This window comes from Copidosoma floridanum, unplaced genomic scaffold (assembly GCF_036245765.1).
Source record: "Copidosoma floridanum isolate Cflo_tuat_1 unplaced genomic scaffold, Cflo_Japanese_pri ptg000035l, whole genome shotgun sequence".
In the NCBI taxonomy this organism is placed as follows: domain Eukaryota; kingdom Metazoa; phylum Arthropoda; class Insecta; order Hymenoptera; family Encyrtidae; genus Copidosoma; species Copidosoma floridanum.
This window is the reverse complement of record NW_028321912.1, coordinates 1,034,904-1,052,748: the sequence shown is the minus strand read 5'-3', so window position 1 is coordinate 1,052,748 and position 17,845 is coordinate 1,034,904. Positions and strand designations below refer to the sequence as shown.

The window sequence follows — 17,845 nt, the reverse complement described above, 5'->3', positions numbered from 1 at the left end:
TGCAATTTCAAATTGCTGCACGACAGTTTCTGATTTCATATTAATTATAGAGTAAAAAAATGACAAACCTTTTTTTTAAATAATTTTAATTGTTCATCCTGGTTCTAACATTTAATTTCTAATTAACTAAGATGAAGTAATGCATGTTAAATTGTGTATTAAAAGTCCGAGGGAATGGGATTATAAGTAAAATATGATTTTGTGCAAAAATGAAATACACTTATTACAATTAGTAAAATTTTATTAAGCCTTCTGCAATGATTTACAAGCATTATTATCCAAATTATAATTTATTATAATAAAAGTATTTTTGTTCGAGACAAGAAATATGATGCAACGTGGATCTTTGGACTCGATGATTTGGAGTCTTTTCTACTTTTTCCAATATCGTATTATACATCATTTGTTAGATCTTGATTGACAACGACAAACTCAGTTTCTTTTATAGGTTTACCGTCTATAACTCCTTGGATAAAGTCCAAGTATTGGGATACTCTGGTGTAATATGAAGGACTACTGGTCTCATCACATTCATACGTAAAAGTATTTAATATGCCAATAACCTTGTTTTCATTAGTAACTAGAGGGCCACCGTCATCACCCTGTAAAATATTAAAATGTTTAATAAATTTTTTAGGAAGAAAATTAGTACAATATATAACTTAAACAGCATTTTGATCCATCAAAATTTAAAATAATGATCCTTACAACGCAAGCGCCGGTTTTACCCTCATATATTTGCAGCATTTGACCTCTGATAATGGTTTTAGGATAATCGTCTGATGGTGCATCAACTGCTACTTCGGCGTATTTTAAGAATAGACTAGGTGATCCTTGTCGCACTGATTTTCCTTCAGAGTTTGTGGTTATTTCTACTTTGTCCCAGCCATAACCAGTAAAAATAGCGATTTGATTGTGAATATCATCCTCTTTACTAGGTAATTCTAATACGTTAACGGCAAATCCCAATTTGAAGCCACTTTCCAACTGAAGATTAAGTAATATAGTAAGATTTTATTACGACTATTTAAAACTACGAGTTTTTTTTTCTTACTGATTCTTACTTTCAATAAAGCGATGTCATTTATAGGATACGTTTCGTTTTCGTTGCTCTGGTATTTTGCATGTGCGTAAATCGCATCAATACGTTTTGATTGAGTGGCATAAGAAAATTCAGGATCATTTAGATCTATTACTCCAGCGTATACTTTTTTTGGTGGATTTTTGGCGTCTTTGACACAATGAGCCGCAGTTAACACGATGTCGGGCTTAATGAGTACACCACCACAAATTAAAGAATCCGAGTATATAGCAACCATGTACGGAAACTCAGAGTAATAGTAGCCATTAACTGAAAAAAATTTATATTAATGGAGTGAAATAGCTTTGGCTTAATTTTAAGTAAGCTTAAGGAGTAAAAATAAATTATTTAAAGTTTACAAAAGAAATACAAGTAAAAATTCATTAAAAAAAGAGTACTACATAAAAATGTAGTTAATTTTTTAAACATTAATTTTTGAGTGTTTTAAAAATATTAAAGCTTTTTTCAGTACTGTAAGTTTGAAGATTTTGTTCTAGGCATTTACGGTGACAATAAATTTGGGTTGTTATAGACTAAAAAAAATTAAAAAAAGATGAAGACAAAAGAATATAAAAGAATCAAAGTATACGAAACTTTGAAAAATTGGTACTATAAAAAGTACAAAATTTCTGACGTTATGGAGCAAATTACACCAATATAATCACGTTGACTCATGACTGCTATGCTAAGTACACATCATACGTGATTTACTAATTATTGAAAATAGCATTAAAAGCATAATCCTCTTACGTTATATGTTGAAAAAAATCATAAGCTTTTATTTAATTACCACATTTTGTTTTCATAAAAATACTTTAAGGCATATTTTTGTGACAAATCAACCTTTAAGCTCATGTATTTAGCAATTCAGGGCCCCAAAATAATCGTACAATTTTTTTAGTTATTGACGAAAATGTTCAATGTTCTAACGTTTTTTACTAAAGTGCTTCATAAATTTTTTTCGGTGCTATGATTTAATCTGTTATTTTGTACACCTTGCTGTACACACTTTTTTGACAGGTAAATGGATAATGTTATTCAAAAAAGATGTAGGTTTTTTAATTGAAAAAAAAATTTAATTTTTAGGTCGCAACATATTACGGAAAAATCAGATGACTTATGAACTTTTGACAAAACTATAAAAAACTAGAGAATCTGGAGAAGAACTTACTTCAAACGTTTCGCAATTTGAGGACTAGGATTGAGGGGCTGAACCTCAGTGTGAAAAACTCAAAAGTAAGTAATTCAACAAAACAAAAATCTTTACAAAAATTTTTCTTTTGAAAAGTAAACACTAAACTGTATACGTAAGATAACTATTTTTTCAAGTAAACAACCTTTCGAATTACTAATACAGCCTTAATATATTATAATTTAATTTTAAATTGTCAAGAAATACATCTAGACGTATTTCAGACATATCTAGTAAAATAACTATTCAGAAAAAGTAACTGCGCACAAATAAAAGCCTTGAAATACATCTACAAAATACCAATCGAAGTCTTACTATCTTGTTTTTATTAATTTATGATTATAATATGAGGTATCAACTACACTAGTTGCAAGAATCATACGTCTACACCGGCAAATTGAACTTTGCACGCCTAAATATTAAAATATTATACTTCAAAAAATTGTTGAAAAAACTTGGGGAGTAAACCTAAAAGAATGTTTATTAAGTTTGAATTATCTCACCAACGCTTAATGAAGCAGCTGCAAAGAGAATCGATAAAAGTCGAGAGTCCATGATTCTATACTTGACGTATGTTTCAGTACTAAATGCACCTCACTGAAAAATCAGAAGAAAATCAGAAGCTTTTATACCCAAAATGTGAGATATGCTGTTCATTTGCTTAATTTCACTCAGCTATACTACCGTATTATTTAAACATCTAGTTGATACGTGTAAAAATATTAATCTTATCTTCCATGGAATTCAGATTTCCCCTTGTTGAAACGAGGTCACATGTACACTAGAGTAAATTTTGACAATCTTTTAATTCGAAATCAAAATAGTCAATGCTTCCTAAAGCTGGATCATAATTTTTATGATGTTATTAACTATTACGAGGTAACTTGTAGATTTTATTCGTAGTTAAAAATAAGTTTGAACGTGATTTCGAGCAGTTCTGCCTGTGTAACAGTGTAAACTTTTGTTGTGATAAAGTTCATGATAAAAATTAAGGAAATAACGCAAGTTACTAATTTGCGAAAATAACTTAAGCGTCAGGTACATAAAATATAGAGATGTAAACAATAGGATGAGGTATTAAGAGCACAAAAGCGAATGGCGAATCTTGCTTCTCGGCAATATATTTTCTCTATTTTTCTCAGAAAATCAGACGGAAGTTTCCTTACGTAGTTAATTGTTTTGCATTCACATTAATTGAGTTTTACACATCGTATCAAAAAAGGCAAGCGAATCAAAGCAAAAAAAAATGTTTCATACGAACAATTTTAAAACAACAAAAAATGAATTTTTTTTAAATTCCCTTGATTCATTGACACTTACATCATTACATGAAATTAAAATATGGTGTTTTTTATTACTATTTTAGATTTGATGCAAAATGATTAATAAGACTGACAATCAAAATGTTACAAATTTTTGTAAAGTGCACCTCTTTAGGACAGCTCTTACTAATCACAAACTGATTCTAAAATTATATGTTTTTTAAAAGCTCCAACATAAAAAAAGTTGGATGGAAATAAAAAAAAAAGGAAAATTAAATTTTTTTATTAATCTTAAATAACTATTTTCACATAAGTTTCAACTCAAGATTTCAACAGAACACAATTAATAAATTGAACTTTTCATTTAGTCCAGCATAAAAATTGTTAAATCCTAATTTACTCAATTTTTTATTTTTGTAGTACCAAGGCAACACAATTCAGTCGGGTGGACTTTTCAAATTTAATTACATACTGAGACACCTTGTAGAGCTTTTTTTGAACCTACTTTTACAATATCTAATAATTTTCTTTCCCCCGTCGTTGTATCAATGCAAAATTGTACAACGTACTCGTAGTATTCTAGACTTCATATGATCCAATATGTGTTAGATTGATTTTGTGGGAAAAGTACATTTTAAACACATTAAATTTTTCGTGCAGTTTCTAAAAGTCGTTTTGATAGAATCAAATCCTAGGTCGATTCGTTTAATCGTAAGTTGGCGTGGTAAAAGTAAAAATATGTACAAGTTTATCATTAGGTGACTTACAAGCTACTACACAACAGGCAACTATTATTGCTTGATTAACACTCGCGCAGTCCTTGAACCCCCAGAGTAATCATTCTGTTTTTGGTGACATAAGCAAAAGCGATTTAACAAGGTAACACTTCATAATATGTCGACGTTTTGACAACGATGTTTGTTTGTGTTTTTGACAAAATTCATGACAAGTAAGCGAATGACTCGTCGTCGTGACCCAAGTTGGCAGCAACAACTGCCATAATTCAGGTTTATCTACATGACCTGTTCAACGTATTGATGATGCAGCGCTGATGGAAGTCCCCCCGTTGACTCTCGTGATTGATTATGAAAGAGATACGACGAACCTATCTTGTTTTTCGTAAAATATGGATTTTCTAAGCTGGACGTGAAGTCGTCGGCTTGTACAGCATGGGGCCTATTGATGTGATTGTGGACTAGATTGAAAGGATGTTTTGAGTTAATTTTGTAGAAGTATGATTATTTATCCAATAGTCTCGCAGCAAACTGCTCTTTAATATAACTTTTTATTAGGATTATCCATCATTACATTTCTCAACCTTTTTTTTATCAATGAAGTTTTGTGTGTGTGCTCGTTGATTATTGGGTTGTTTTGCAACTGAGGGAAAAAAAGAGCTAAAGTGCTAATCACTGGAGAGATTCCCTTTATTTGTATTTTTATCACTTTTTGTAACGATATGAATTGAGAGACCGATTGTAAGCTCGTTAGTGCTATGTACAGCATTAATTTCATTAACCACTAGTTCCCAGTCACATTTTAGATACATAGAGCTGCTGTAGACGTGATATGAATTTTCCATTTTTATGAATTAAGATTGACGGAAAAATATTCGAAAGTCAAGAAAGTCTTTTGTTGTTGTTAGTTATTGTGTGTGACTGTTAAGAAACTGCATTTTTTCATTGAAATAAAAAAAAATATAACAACCAATAGGTTTTTAAGAAATCGAAAGGTACGTTAATGTTATAAATAATTTTTATATTTTCATGCTATTTGATTGCTTCACTTTTCTATTAAAAATTTCAGCAACGTCTACTGTAAAAGAATACTATGGTTCAAGCCATTACTAAAAACTTCAGTGAGCTTAACCTCATAGTTTTACAAAGATATTGGATAGTATTGTTTTTATGTATGTTTAGTGGAACATATTAAAATAAACGACAAGGTTTTCTAAAAACTATTTTTTTTAAAGTCATTTTTTATACAATATTTACGTAATATCTTTCGTCCTACGTTATACACTTGTTACTCATAAGAACTTTAAAGGTTGCTAGGCCCGTTTGCCCCTTCTACAAAATAATAATGCTCTCAATCACGTATTGTTGTACAAAATTATTCATTGTAAATTGAATTCCTTGTTCTTATTTTTTCCATTTTAGTCACCTCTGTGCATACTTATTATTCAAAATGTAGTGAAAAATATTATATGCTATTTATTTAAATGCTTATTGCGTGCTTGAAGTGTTGATGTATCGATACTCTTCTTTGAAACAAACAAATTTCAGCTTTGTGCTTATAAAAGTAGCCCGAAAGTGTGTGGGGCTCGCGTTTCAGAGTTTAAAACTACATCAGCTCTACTCTCTGTTTGTAAACATGTCTCTATATTTAAGCTTCTTTATTTTAGTTGTTGTACCTTGATCGTCATGTCAATTTATATCAGCTTAAGACTCTGACTGTCTTACTTCAACGAAGGAGCACATAAGCTTGAGATATCTTGGTCATTGGTAAAGGTCACATGCCAAATAATTTAACCTCCAATCAAATAATATTAAGCAATGGACATTTAATCAAGTATTTAAATGATGTGGGAATATAATTATGACTAAAAAATAAAGATATTTTGCAAGAACAAAAAATATTTATTTAAATTTTTTAAATTGACATCGGTCGTTCTGCAATGATTTATTAGCATTATTATTGAATCATCGTTTGATTACAGTAAAGGTATCTTCGCACAAGTCATAGGTTTTCTTAGTGAAGAACCTTCCGAGTGTCTCGATAAAAACGTTTCAAAATATTTACAGTCAGGTTTTATTTTATTCGGTTTTTTCCTTCACGGATTTACCGTCTGTACTTTCTTGAATAAAGTCCAAGTATTCCGAGACTTTGGTGTAATAGGAAGGACGACGTGTCTCATCACAATCAAATGGAGTAGAACTTAAAATTCCAATGACTTTGTCACCATCAACAACCAAAGGACTACCGTGATCGCCCTGGAAGATACAAAAAAAATTGTTAAGCAGCAAATCATATTGTTACGTTTTATAAATTAAACTACTTTGTGAACTGTTAAGATTAAAAATTATGATTCTTACATCACAAGCACCATTCTTTGAGCCAGGGGTTTGCTCCACTTGACCACCAAGAATCGTACTGGGAAAACCTTCTAATGACGCAGTAACTGTCACTTTAGCGAATCTTAAATATAGACTAGATGCCCCATGTCGCACTGGTTTTCCTTCAGAGTTCGTGGTTATTTCCAACGAGTCCCAGCCATAACCAGCCACGACAGCGGTTTTATTATGAAAGTCTTCTCCCCGCTTAGGTAATTTTATTATGTTCACATAGTCATTCAACTCTAAGGCACTTTCCAACTGAAAATGAAATAATGTAGTAAGATTTTATTATGACTGTTTCAAACTGCACAATCGAGGGACTGCGCACTCTTGAAGTCATTAAAAAAGATTAGTCATTCTAAGTCATTCAAAGATTTGAAAAGTCTCCAAAAAACTTCAGAGTTTTTACCGGGATTTAAAGGGTGCATATGGCTTAAAGTCGTTAAAAAAGACTTTATAAGTCAGTCTAACTCTTTCAAAGACTTCATACGTCATTCGAAATCTTTCAAAAACTTCAGAAGTCTCCAAAAGACTACAGACTTTTTACCGGGACTTCAAGAGTGTATATAGCTTTAAGTCATTAAAAAAGACTTTATTAGTCATTCTAAGTCTTTCAAAGACTTAAAAAGTCTCCAAAAAACTTCAGACTTTTTACTGGGACATAGAGAGTGTATATATCTTAAAGTCACTAAAAAAGACTTCATAAGTCATTCTAAGTCTTTCAAAGACTTCAGAAGTCTCCGAAAGACTTCAGAGTGTGTAGCTCCTTGTACATAATATGTTTTTTTTACTGATTCTTACTTTCAACAAAGCGATGTCATTTATAGGATACGTTTCGTTTTCGTTGCTCTGGTATTTTGCATGTGCGTAAGTCTCTTTAATTAATTTCCATTGAACAGAAAAAGAAAATTCAGGATCATTTAGATCTATTACTCCAGCGTATACTTTTTTTGGTGGATTTTTGGCGTCTTTGACGCAATGAGCCGCAGTTAACACGATGTCGGGCTTAATGAGTGCACCACCACAAATCAAAGAATCAGAGTATATGGCAACCTGATACGGAAACCGACCATCATCGTAGCCAGTAACTGAAAAAAAAGTATTGTAATAGTATTCAGTAGTCTCAGCTTAATTAAAAGTACAAGTTAAATTATAATAAGCACAATACTGTAACTGATTGAATAATTCTTTCAATTTTAGTACAAAAATAAAATTCGATGATAAATATAACATAGGTTTCAGCATTATGGTATTGAATTCGAGATATGAAGTTGCCACGTTGTATTTACTGCATACGTTGCACTTGTGCATATCAGAAAAGCTATTAATCTAGTAGTTTCAACTATTGTAGTCTCATATTTTTAGTTTATTTTGGAAGTGAATAGGTTTAATAGTTATTTTTAATTTAATTCAAAACCGTGAGTTCTTAGAGACTTTTTTTTCAGTATCGTAAGTTTAATGATTTTTTGATCTGTCAAATAATAGAGTTAAAATTCTTGACAAGGTATTTACGGGAAACAATAAATTTCAGTTGGCATTGGCTAAAATAAGTAAAAATATGTAAAGACAAAAAAATAAAACCGATGATGAAAGCTTACGAAAATCTGAAAAAATTAGAACTTGGAAAGTAACGGAATTCCTGGTTTTATTAAAAAAAGAATAAATGTACATAACCACATTGAGTCATATTTTCTATGCAAAGGACACATATGATACATTACATGTTATTTACTGCTTATTGAAAATAACGTTAAAAGCATTGTTTTCTTACGTTTGTTGTTAAAAATAATAAAGTTTAAGGGACATTTCCGTTATAAAAAAACTAAAAACGTTGTATTTTGTGCGATTCTAAATGAATTAATTACTTAAAGCTTCAAGGTAACCGTGGAATTTTCTTAGTATGAAGAAAAATATGTTTGAAAATGTCAGGCCTACAAATATGCTGCAGTGCAATACGGCACAAGACTTTTTCCTAATTGAATATAAATACTACCTTTTTTTGTTAACATAAATTCGTGTTTTATCGTTAAGGAGATGTATAATAGAAGAACAGTTTGATAAAAAAGCTGCGTACAAAGAAAGAGTCTTGATATACACTTACATTCCAAAAAGTAAAGCAAAATACCTACAGAAGTATGATTATATTGTATTTCCATTAGTTTACGGTCATGATGTGAAGCATCAACTATACGTGTAAGAAAAAGGACACCCAGACATGCAAAATGAGCTTCACACGCCTAAGTATTAAAAATATTATTATACATTGAAAATTGTTGAGAAAAGTTGACAACTTAACCTCACAAATGTTTATTTAGTTTGAAGTATCTCACCAACGCTTATTGAAGCAACTGCAAAGAGAATCGATAAAAGTCGAGAGTCCATGATTCTATACTTGATGTCTATTTTACTACTAAATATAGTTTACTGAAAAAATTAGAAGAAAATCAGAAGCTTTTATACCCACTATTCGAGATACGCTATTTATTTGCTTAATACCACTGACCATCAGCACATCGTGTTATTCAACCGTCTAGCTGATAAGTATAAAAATATTGGTATTTACAAAACTATCTTATTTTCTGTGGTTTTCCCATGTCGAAATACGGTCGCACGTATACTTTGACAAACGTATAATCTAGAATGAAAGTTGCCAATATTTCCCAAAGCTGGGTTATGATTGTCACGATTGAAATCATTACCAACTCCCAACAACATATTTGTCGTCGATATGATCAGTAAGTAAATGAGGTTTGGTTTAAATGTGACAGTGCACGAGCGGCTCTTCTTATATAATATTTATTTTACGTATCACTATTATTGAGTATACATGGCGAAACTGTGATAAGGTGAAAAACAGAATTGAGCATTAGGGCTGATATAATTTCATGGTTGGACTTTTTTTTCTTTTTACAATACTGGCTTCTCTTTTACTTGATGAAGTTACGTACTGATAGTTAACTGACTGTAACAACTTGGCATAGAGGATCGAAACATTGAAAAAGTCTCACAACAAAGTAGATTTTCATATTACAAATGGAAAAAAAATAGTTATACAAATGTATGTATTAATCAACGTGAAATCTATAACGAAATAATTTTAAACTTTTCAAGATCTATAAATGTTTTTGTTATTCATTGTTTATTTTCTGAGAAACTTGTATATAATCTCCAAAAAAAAAAAGAATAATTCAACTAGTACTTATTAATTACAACTAAAGATCCCAAACAATAATTTTTTTATTCCAAAACAATTAGTATATAAATAGCAGTAGATCGTATTTACTAAAGAACTACTTGTATGATAGGACGAAAACTTCAGTTGATATTGCCGAGGTATGAAAATATAAATTTTATGTCACAGTAATAATGTTTTATTGAATACAGGGTTCGACTTCTATGTGTATTATCAGATTTCTCAGCTTCGTCCTTTTTTTTTTTTTTAACTTGTCTTTGTTATGTAATAAAAAAATGTAAAATACATTTCCATCTTAGTAGATATTACATCATAACTTATTTTAGATGATGTATAGACACGATACTCTCTCAGTTACTTTCTTGAATTTCAATTTTTTTACTATGAGAGAAAATGCATTTATTACGTGTAGTATAATCGTTACTTACGTTGGTGCGCATAAAAGTTTTCAACTAATATTAGTATATATTAAAAATGTGAGCTTGTAACTGTACACGTGTTATCAAATATAAATTATTTATATGTTACAAATGCAAAGAAAATAAATAATAACTAAAAATTAATGGGATTAGAAGCCCGGTAACCTGGAAGTTTGAATTGAATCGGCTAAAAAACGATGTAACATTAATTTACTGAGGGAATCTAGCACCTGCACTTCCGAGCCTTCTAACGAGAGCGTTGATCTTAGACAATGTAGTCTTATACATAGAGAACGCATATATCTGTGAGGGTGCACACGGCACGCATCGACATACGATGTATGATTTTGTAATGTGTACACAACTTTACATTACTCATTGTTACCGCTACATTTGATGCGGTACAGAAGTATCTACGTACATGAATAGAATAACTTGGACGAATCAAAAGTAATACTTGAGAAAAGTAGTTGTGATAAATAAGAAGCCAAATAATTTATTTTCTAATTAACTGAGGTTGTACAGTATGATAACGATGGAATAAAAATTCTATCAACTATTGAGAGTACGTGAATTTATGATTGTGTCTTGAAAAAACTCAATTGTTCATGTACAAAAAACATTTATTCAAATTTATTTTATCGGTGTCAAACCTTATGTTTTTATCATCTTTGAAACATTATCAATTTACTATAATGAAGGTATTTCCATTAAAGCCGTAACAGGCTCAATCAATGAAAATATTTAATCAGCTGGAAGAAAAATAATGTCAGATTTATGTGCGGGACAAACTCTAATTTATTACACTACTAGAATATGTGTATTCCACCCTAAGTCGATGCTCAACACAATTACTTTCATTTGATTAACCTGTTTAGTGTCGAATCATACAGACTCTTGATACAATGCTAGAAAAAATCGTGTATGCCACTTGGACTTTAATTTAAACCTCTTAGTCAAGTACACGCAGTTTTAGGTGGTCCATCTTACTCTGATTTTGCGTCATAATCTGATTTCAATGGAAAGTGACAATTTTAGTTTCTTCCTTTACGGGTTCCCCATCTATCACTCCTTGGATGAAGTTCAAGTATTCCGAGACCTTCATGTAATATGAAGGACGATGCGTCTCGTCACAATCACTTGGACAATAACTCAAAATTCCAATAACTTTGTTGTCTCTGACGAGGGGACCACCACTGTCGCCCTAGGAATTATTTATAATGGTAATCATTGCGCAAAAGGTCACATTATATAATTCGAATCATTTTATGGTTCAGTCGGGTAATTAGTTTTAAATTCTTACGTCGCAAGCTCCAGAAGCACTTTCCATTTGTCCGCTGAGAATCGTTCTAGGATAACCTTCTTCTACAGTGACCTTTACAGGAGCGTATCTCAATCGTAGATCGGTTTTACCCTCTCGCACCGGTTCTTCTTTGGAATCTATGGTCACTTCGACTGAGTTCCAGCCAAAACCAGTCAGAACAGCGGTTTTGTCGTTAAAATTCTCCCATCGCTCGGGTAAATTTACTAGGTCGATGTACGAGCTCAATGTAAACTCTTTCTCTAACTGATAATAAAACGGTATAGATTAACATAGCCTCGCTATTGTCATTGTTATATGGGGTATTAGCATAAAAATTTTCTTTTCAACAATTCTCACTTTCATCAAAGCAATGTCGTTCATGGGAAGTTTGTTCTCGTCACCATTGTATTTCGCATGCGTGTAAATCTCTTTTACGTTGATCCATTGGGCATTATGAAGATCGTTTACATCTATCATTCCTGCGTAAACTGCCTTTGGTCGATTATTGTCATTTTGGATACAATGAGCAGCAGTTAACACGATGTCAGGCTCAATAAGGGCACCACCACAAATTCCAGATTCTAGGGTTATGAGGACCTGGTAAGGAAACTGTTTTAGGGCTGCTAAGTTATGGCCTACTATGTTTTCTGAATCCAGACCAGAAGCTGAAAAAGCATTTTGATCAATAACACGTAGTGATTTAAACTTGGATTTCAATAAGCTATAAATTAGAAAGAAAGACTTGAGACTTATTTATTTTATTAAATAGATTATTTGAAAGTGTTACAGGTTATTGAGTTATTTTTATAGGTTATAGGCTGCTAATTCGTAGCCTTCTATGTTTTCTGAATCCTGACCAGAAGCTGAAAAAACATTTGGATCAACAATAATACGTATAGTGGTTTAAACTCGGGTTTAAATAAGCTATAAATTAAAATCAAACCCATGAAGATTTATTTACTTCATTAAAAGGAAATTTGGAAGTGTTATAAGTTATTGAACTGCATTTCATTGCCAAACTTTGCAGAGATTTGTTAAACATTGATCAATATAACGCATATCGACGGTTGAGTAAAAAAAACAGCAGATTCACATTTGGATTGAAAAAAGAGCTAATTCAATATTTTGCTTTAAAGATATTTAAATCTTAGTTAAAGCGCTGAATCTTGATTAAAAAAGACGATTTCACGTTTAAATTGGTTAGAATCAAAATTTCAAAGTTTTTAACTAGCAGAAAAACTTTTTTTAGTCTCAAGAAAATAATGTAGCTGGAAAATTATGAGAGATATAAGATTTTAAATAAGTAAAATTTAAAAAAACCGTTATGAAAAATCTTAAAAAACGTAAAAGGATTTAAACAAATGAAAAATTGCATACAAACAATTGTATTTTTTTTTAAAGTTACATCAATAACCATTGTATTATTCAATAAGAAGAAAGTATCTTACTTATGCTGATCAAAGTAGCTGTAACAAGAATCGGTAACAAACAAGCGTCCATGATTCAGCACTTGATATCTACTACTACACTAAGAATAGCTTTTAATCAAGTCGTAAGAACGTCATAAGCTTTTATACCCAAATCTTAAGATATTATTCTGATAAAGTCCGCTGTATGCAAACAATTGATAATGATACATTGTAAGTAGCTATCGATTGAAATTACATATTTCATTTTTTAGAAACTACGTACGTCATTCGTGACATGCAAGATACTGAGTCAATATTTGTGAAAAGAACTTTTTATCATCTTATGTAAGAAAAATTGATTAGACTATTTTTGTAAAAATACTTTATTATTTAGACACGTGGTTATAAGTATAGAAATACTCACCTTCATCGAAAGTACCTTACATCACATAAAATTCACGTTTCTTCAATTTTAAATGAGGGCACGTGTGTTGAAGTCAGGTTGGACAAAAAAGTAATTCACTACTCATCAAATAGTTAGTGATTCCAAAATCAAACATGGAAAAAAAAATTCGTTGAAATTAGCTGATTAGCCAGCTGTAGATTTAGATACAACAGAGTAAAAATGTATTACACGATATGATCCAACTTTGTCACTCTAATTTTGCGTGTTATTTTTAGGCTGGAGATGCCTTATGCGTCAAAGATAAAAGCTTGAGGAATACAAATGATATACTGTTAATTTGAAAAAATCGTAATAGGCTGTTTTTTTAGTAAAAAATCCAAATCAGTTTTTCCTAACAATAGACGAACCCTAAAATATTTTCTTTAAACTCCGTTTTTTCGAATGAAAAAAAATTGATACATTTTTGTCTACAATTAATCAAAAATTCTTTGAAAATGTGTTTTATGTATCTCATTTTATTTAGGAGTTATTAAAAAAAAAATCTTTAACGCTCGATACAAGTAAATTCTCTCAGCGTGTAATTTCATTTTTTTTTTTTTTTAAGTAAATGGGTAAAAATGGAATAAAAGTTTGCATTTATGAGTATAAAATATTTTTTTTATTATTGTTGATATTTCAGTCAATATGATTGTCATAAGTGGCAATTTCGAGAATTCGCACGATAGCCTCTGTACAAAAATATAAATACACTTAATTTCTATTAATCTTTACATAAATACACCTATTTACAGTTCGTATGTACATGAATCAACTCCTCGCCAACTCGTCATTCGTACACTTACAAACGCACAACGGGGGTCGCACGAATAGTCCCTGGGAACAATGCCAAATCATCTTTTCAAACACACACATAAGTCCTCCATTGTCACAGCGCACCTCCCCCAAAAGATCACAAAACCCCACTCTGGCGGCCCGACAATCACGAGTTGACGATATGCTCGACCGTGTACTTTGTGCATGTGAGCGCCCTGAACCCTCCAGCGACGTTTGGGCTGTCGAGCTTCCGCCTCTTGTGCTCGCTGGCCTCCACCGCCTCCTCAACTGGCCTCTTGCCGCAGCCCTTGGACGACAAGTCGTGCACCTGCGGGGCCCAGACCAGCGCGGGCTTCCTCTCGTCCTCCTCCGTGTCCTCGCTCTCGTCGCTCTTGGCCTTGGCCGCGTCCTCGCACTCCCGCTTCTTGCCGCACGTCCGCAGGCAGCAGCACTTGGAGCCACCGACGCTTGGCCCGTCCTCCTTCTTGTACTTGACGCGCCGGTTCTGGAACCAGATCTTGACTTGTTTCTCGGACAGGCGCAGGTTCGTGGCTATCTCGATGCGCCGCAGCCGCGAGAGGTACATGTTGGCCGCGAACTCGCGTTCTAGTTCGAGCAGCTGGGTGCTCGTGAATGCCGTGCGAATGCGCTTCGAGCTCGCGGATATCAGCGCCCCGATCTCGGCGTTTGGCGAATGGGGTGGTGGCGTTGTGCTGCCGCTGCTGTGACGCGACGGGGATAGCTCCGGGTGGGCCGTTGGCGCTTCTGGAATCAAAGGAACGGGGCTTTTTAGCTTTTTTTTTTTCCTCTACGCTGTGTGTGGTGAGGAGACGTTAGGGGGTTTCTTTTGCGATGGTTTACACCATGAGATCAATCAAAGTACTTCAAATCCAAGTTTTTTTAGGGAAAAGTGACTTGTGTCTCAAATTTTTAATATTTTCATCCATTTATTTCCAAAATGCTCGTTCCGTAAAACCAAGTTTTATACAAAAAAAATACTTAAATGTTTTGTGTTGAACACTAAAGTGTTTTCTTGAAAACATTCAAATCCTATGATGGTAAAACACATAAAACATTTGAATTTGAACACCCAAGTTTTTTAATGTAAAAGTGACCTCTGTCACGGATTTTTAACACTTTTATCCATTTACTTTCATAATGCTTGTAAAACCAAGTGTTATAAAAAAAAAAACACTTAAGTATTTAGTGTTAATGACTTGATGAAACGCCCAAACTATGTGCTTTCGAACACGCAAGTGTTTTCTTGCAAAAATTAAACTGTTGGGTCCCATGATCGTGAAATACATAAAACATTCGAATTTAAACACCCCAAGTGTTTTGTCCTAAAAACCTTGGATATGGGTATTAAATTTCAAGCACTTGATTAAATGCTCAAAATCTGTAATTTCAAACGCTTAGGTCATTTGTTTTAAGATACTTTATGTGTTTAACAATGCAGAATTTTTAAAATGAACGGATGATTGTGTTAAAAATCTGTCACAGAAATTTAACACTTGAGTTTTTGTTTTAAACACTTGGATGTACAATAAAAGTGTTTAAACACTTCATAATTAAACAGCTAAACAATTTTATTTGAAACGCTAGCAACTAATATTCTAAAATGTTTCGAGTCTGTACAACTGAACACCTAAGCAATTTAAAATCAAATTAACACTGGCGTTCAAAATCAAGATAAAGTAGACGGTTTTGTGTTTTAGTTTAAAACAATTGGATTTACAGTACGAGCGTGTTAAACTTAAACCGATGAATATGCCCAATATCTGAGATAGACATTGAAAATAAAAAAAAATAAAAAAAGATTTTCAATAAGAGTTTAATTTTAATACCCTAAACGCTTCACAGCTGTACACTTGGACGGTTCCAATTCATTTCTCACAAACAGGTGCAAGTCTGATAACCCGAATTCACCCAATCGCGTGTAAGAAGTTAAAATTAACCACCCAAATAGTACTGACACAGAAAAAGAAAAGCGAAAAGTACGTATATTCACCTGAAATACGTGCCACACTGTGAATCGGTGAAGTCGGACTGGACCTGGGCATGGGTGACCCAACAACGTTGCTCGTGGTACTGTGAAGCCCAACATTGACCGTCGCCGCGGGTGACCCAACGATGGGCCCGGGTTGTCTCGCGACCGGCCTCGCAACTTGCGGCTGCTGCTGCTGATGGTGGTGGTGGTACGCGCCAAGCCCGAGATTGAAAAAGTTAAACATGTAGTTGGGCAACTGGGCTCCGTAGTACGGCATCGGGTAGCTGGGCGGCGAGTTGTTGCTGATCAGCGAGTCCACCAGGAAGCTTCGCGACATCATTGACCGACTTTGTTTTTTTTTCGTTGTTTTGAGCACTTTGTTGCTTTATTTGCAACTAAAAATCACCAGACGAGTAAACACACGCGTGTACACTTCACTGTTGGTCGCGATGCTGCGCGCTCGGCTGTCCGCCGGGTTCTGAAGCCCGCTGGGTTGCGCGGCAGTCCTATATACGCGCCCTTCGTCAAACTCCACCTCGAGGGAGGAAGGAACGTCCAAAAGGGCCCCCTTTGTACGGGGAAAGGCCCCGCCCCGTTCGGATGGGGCTTCCATCTCCCCGCATCCCTCTCCCGCCCCTGTTTTCTTTTGGAGACGCTTTTTCTCGAACGCGCTAATTCGACGGGGGGCTGGGCGACGGGGGTTCCGAGGGAGGAAACACACTCGATAGAAATTAATATTTTCCGAAGGGGAGCCACTGCAGTTTGGCTTCGGTTCAAGGGAGGGGATGGGTTTAGTTTGGCTCCACTACTCATGATTTCTTAAATGGCCCGGGGGATAGTGCGTGTGGTAGGGGAGAGGGAGTAGCCTGGCCTCTTTTTTCAAAGTTTCTCCAGAGATGCGAATATACATGGGGTGGGGGGTTTATGGGTTCTCGAGGGGGAATTTGTTATGATGCCGACGATGAAGAGGGAATTTGTGTGTGTTATTACCGGGTAAACTGATATGGAATCGAGCCTTAATGCTATTGGACTGATTTGCAATCCATTTGAGTAAAATGTGCTGGATCGGGTTGTTTGGGGAATCGTCTTGGGATTGAGCTTTGACGTGCTGTTGACCGGAATGATGTTTTTCCATTAGGGAAAGTGAGTTTGTTGCGTTTTCTTTTGGGGGTGGGGGTAGAGTAGGGGGTTGTGAATTTTTATGTTAATTTATAGGGAGCCTTAGGGTTGGTGAAACAATCAGCTTAATACGTTGGCGATTCCGTGAATTATGTGTGTGTTTACGGGCTCGAGAGTAAAACAGCGATTTGTACTTGCAATTGCAAATATCTATGCGTGTTTATTTTGGTTGTTATGGTTGGCAAGTATCAGAAAACTTTGGGACAACTGAGGATTTATAAGAACTTATTTTTGAGGGATACTTTTTCACTGAGAATTTGATAGATGTGTTGTTTTTTTACGTACATTTGAGTGCTCAGATTCTGTCATGTATTTTGAATTTACGCTTTAATCCGATTACTTTCAAAACACCCACTCTGTAAATTTAAGTGTTTTATTACTAAGTATTCAAATTTCGTCACGGATTTTAAATATCTTTGTATCTAATTACTTTCGAAATGTAAATCAAGTGTTTAAAAAGAAAAACATTTATCCGATTACTATAA

The 17,845-nt window shown here is 33.7% G+C and overlaps 2 protein-coding genes across 3 annotated transcripts in view; one reads left to right on the top strand and one right to left on the bottom strand.

The window, feature by feature from the left end:
- Window positions 1–17,845, top strand: part of LOC106647423 (uncharacterized) — a 132,803-nt gene that overhangs the window by 95,198 nt on the left and 19,760 nt on the right. For both annotated transcript variants that reach the window (XM_089597645.1, XM_089597646.1), the window contains exon 2: window positions 2,168–2,317. The gene's annotated coding sequence lies outside the window, so the exon portion shown is untranslated. The remainder of the gene's footprint in view (window positions 1–2,167; window positions 2,318–17,845) is intronic.
- Window positions 14,358–16,518, bottom strand: LOC111644059 (uncharacterized). Its single transcript, XM_023392665.2, has 2 exons — window positions 16,203–16,518; window positions 14,358–14,956 (listed from the first exon to the last, which is right to left on the bottom strand). Exons 1-2 carry the CDS (start codon window positions 16,516–16,518, stop codon window positions 14,358–14,360), a joined length of 915 nt encoding a protein of 304 aa, XP_023248433.2.

What these genes read in the sequence shown, in the direction of transcription:
- LOC111644059 (XM_023392665.2), bottom strand. Translation starts at nt 16,518, where the DNA reads ATGTCGCGAAGCTTCCTGGTGGACTCGCTGATCAGCAACAACTCGCCG. An exon ending in CAGTGTGGCACGTATTTCAG is followed by an intron (nt 14,957 to 16,202) that starts GTGAATATACGT and finishes CTTTGATTCCAG; the next exon opens with AAGCGCCAACGGCCCACCCG.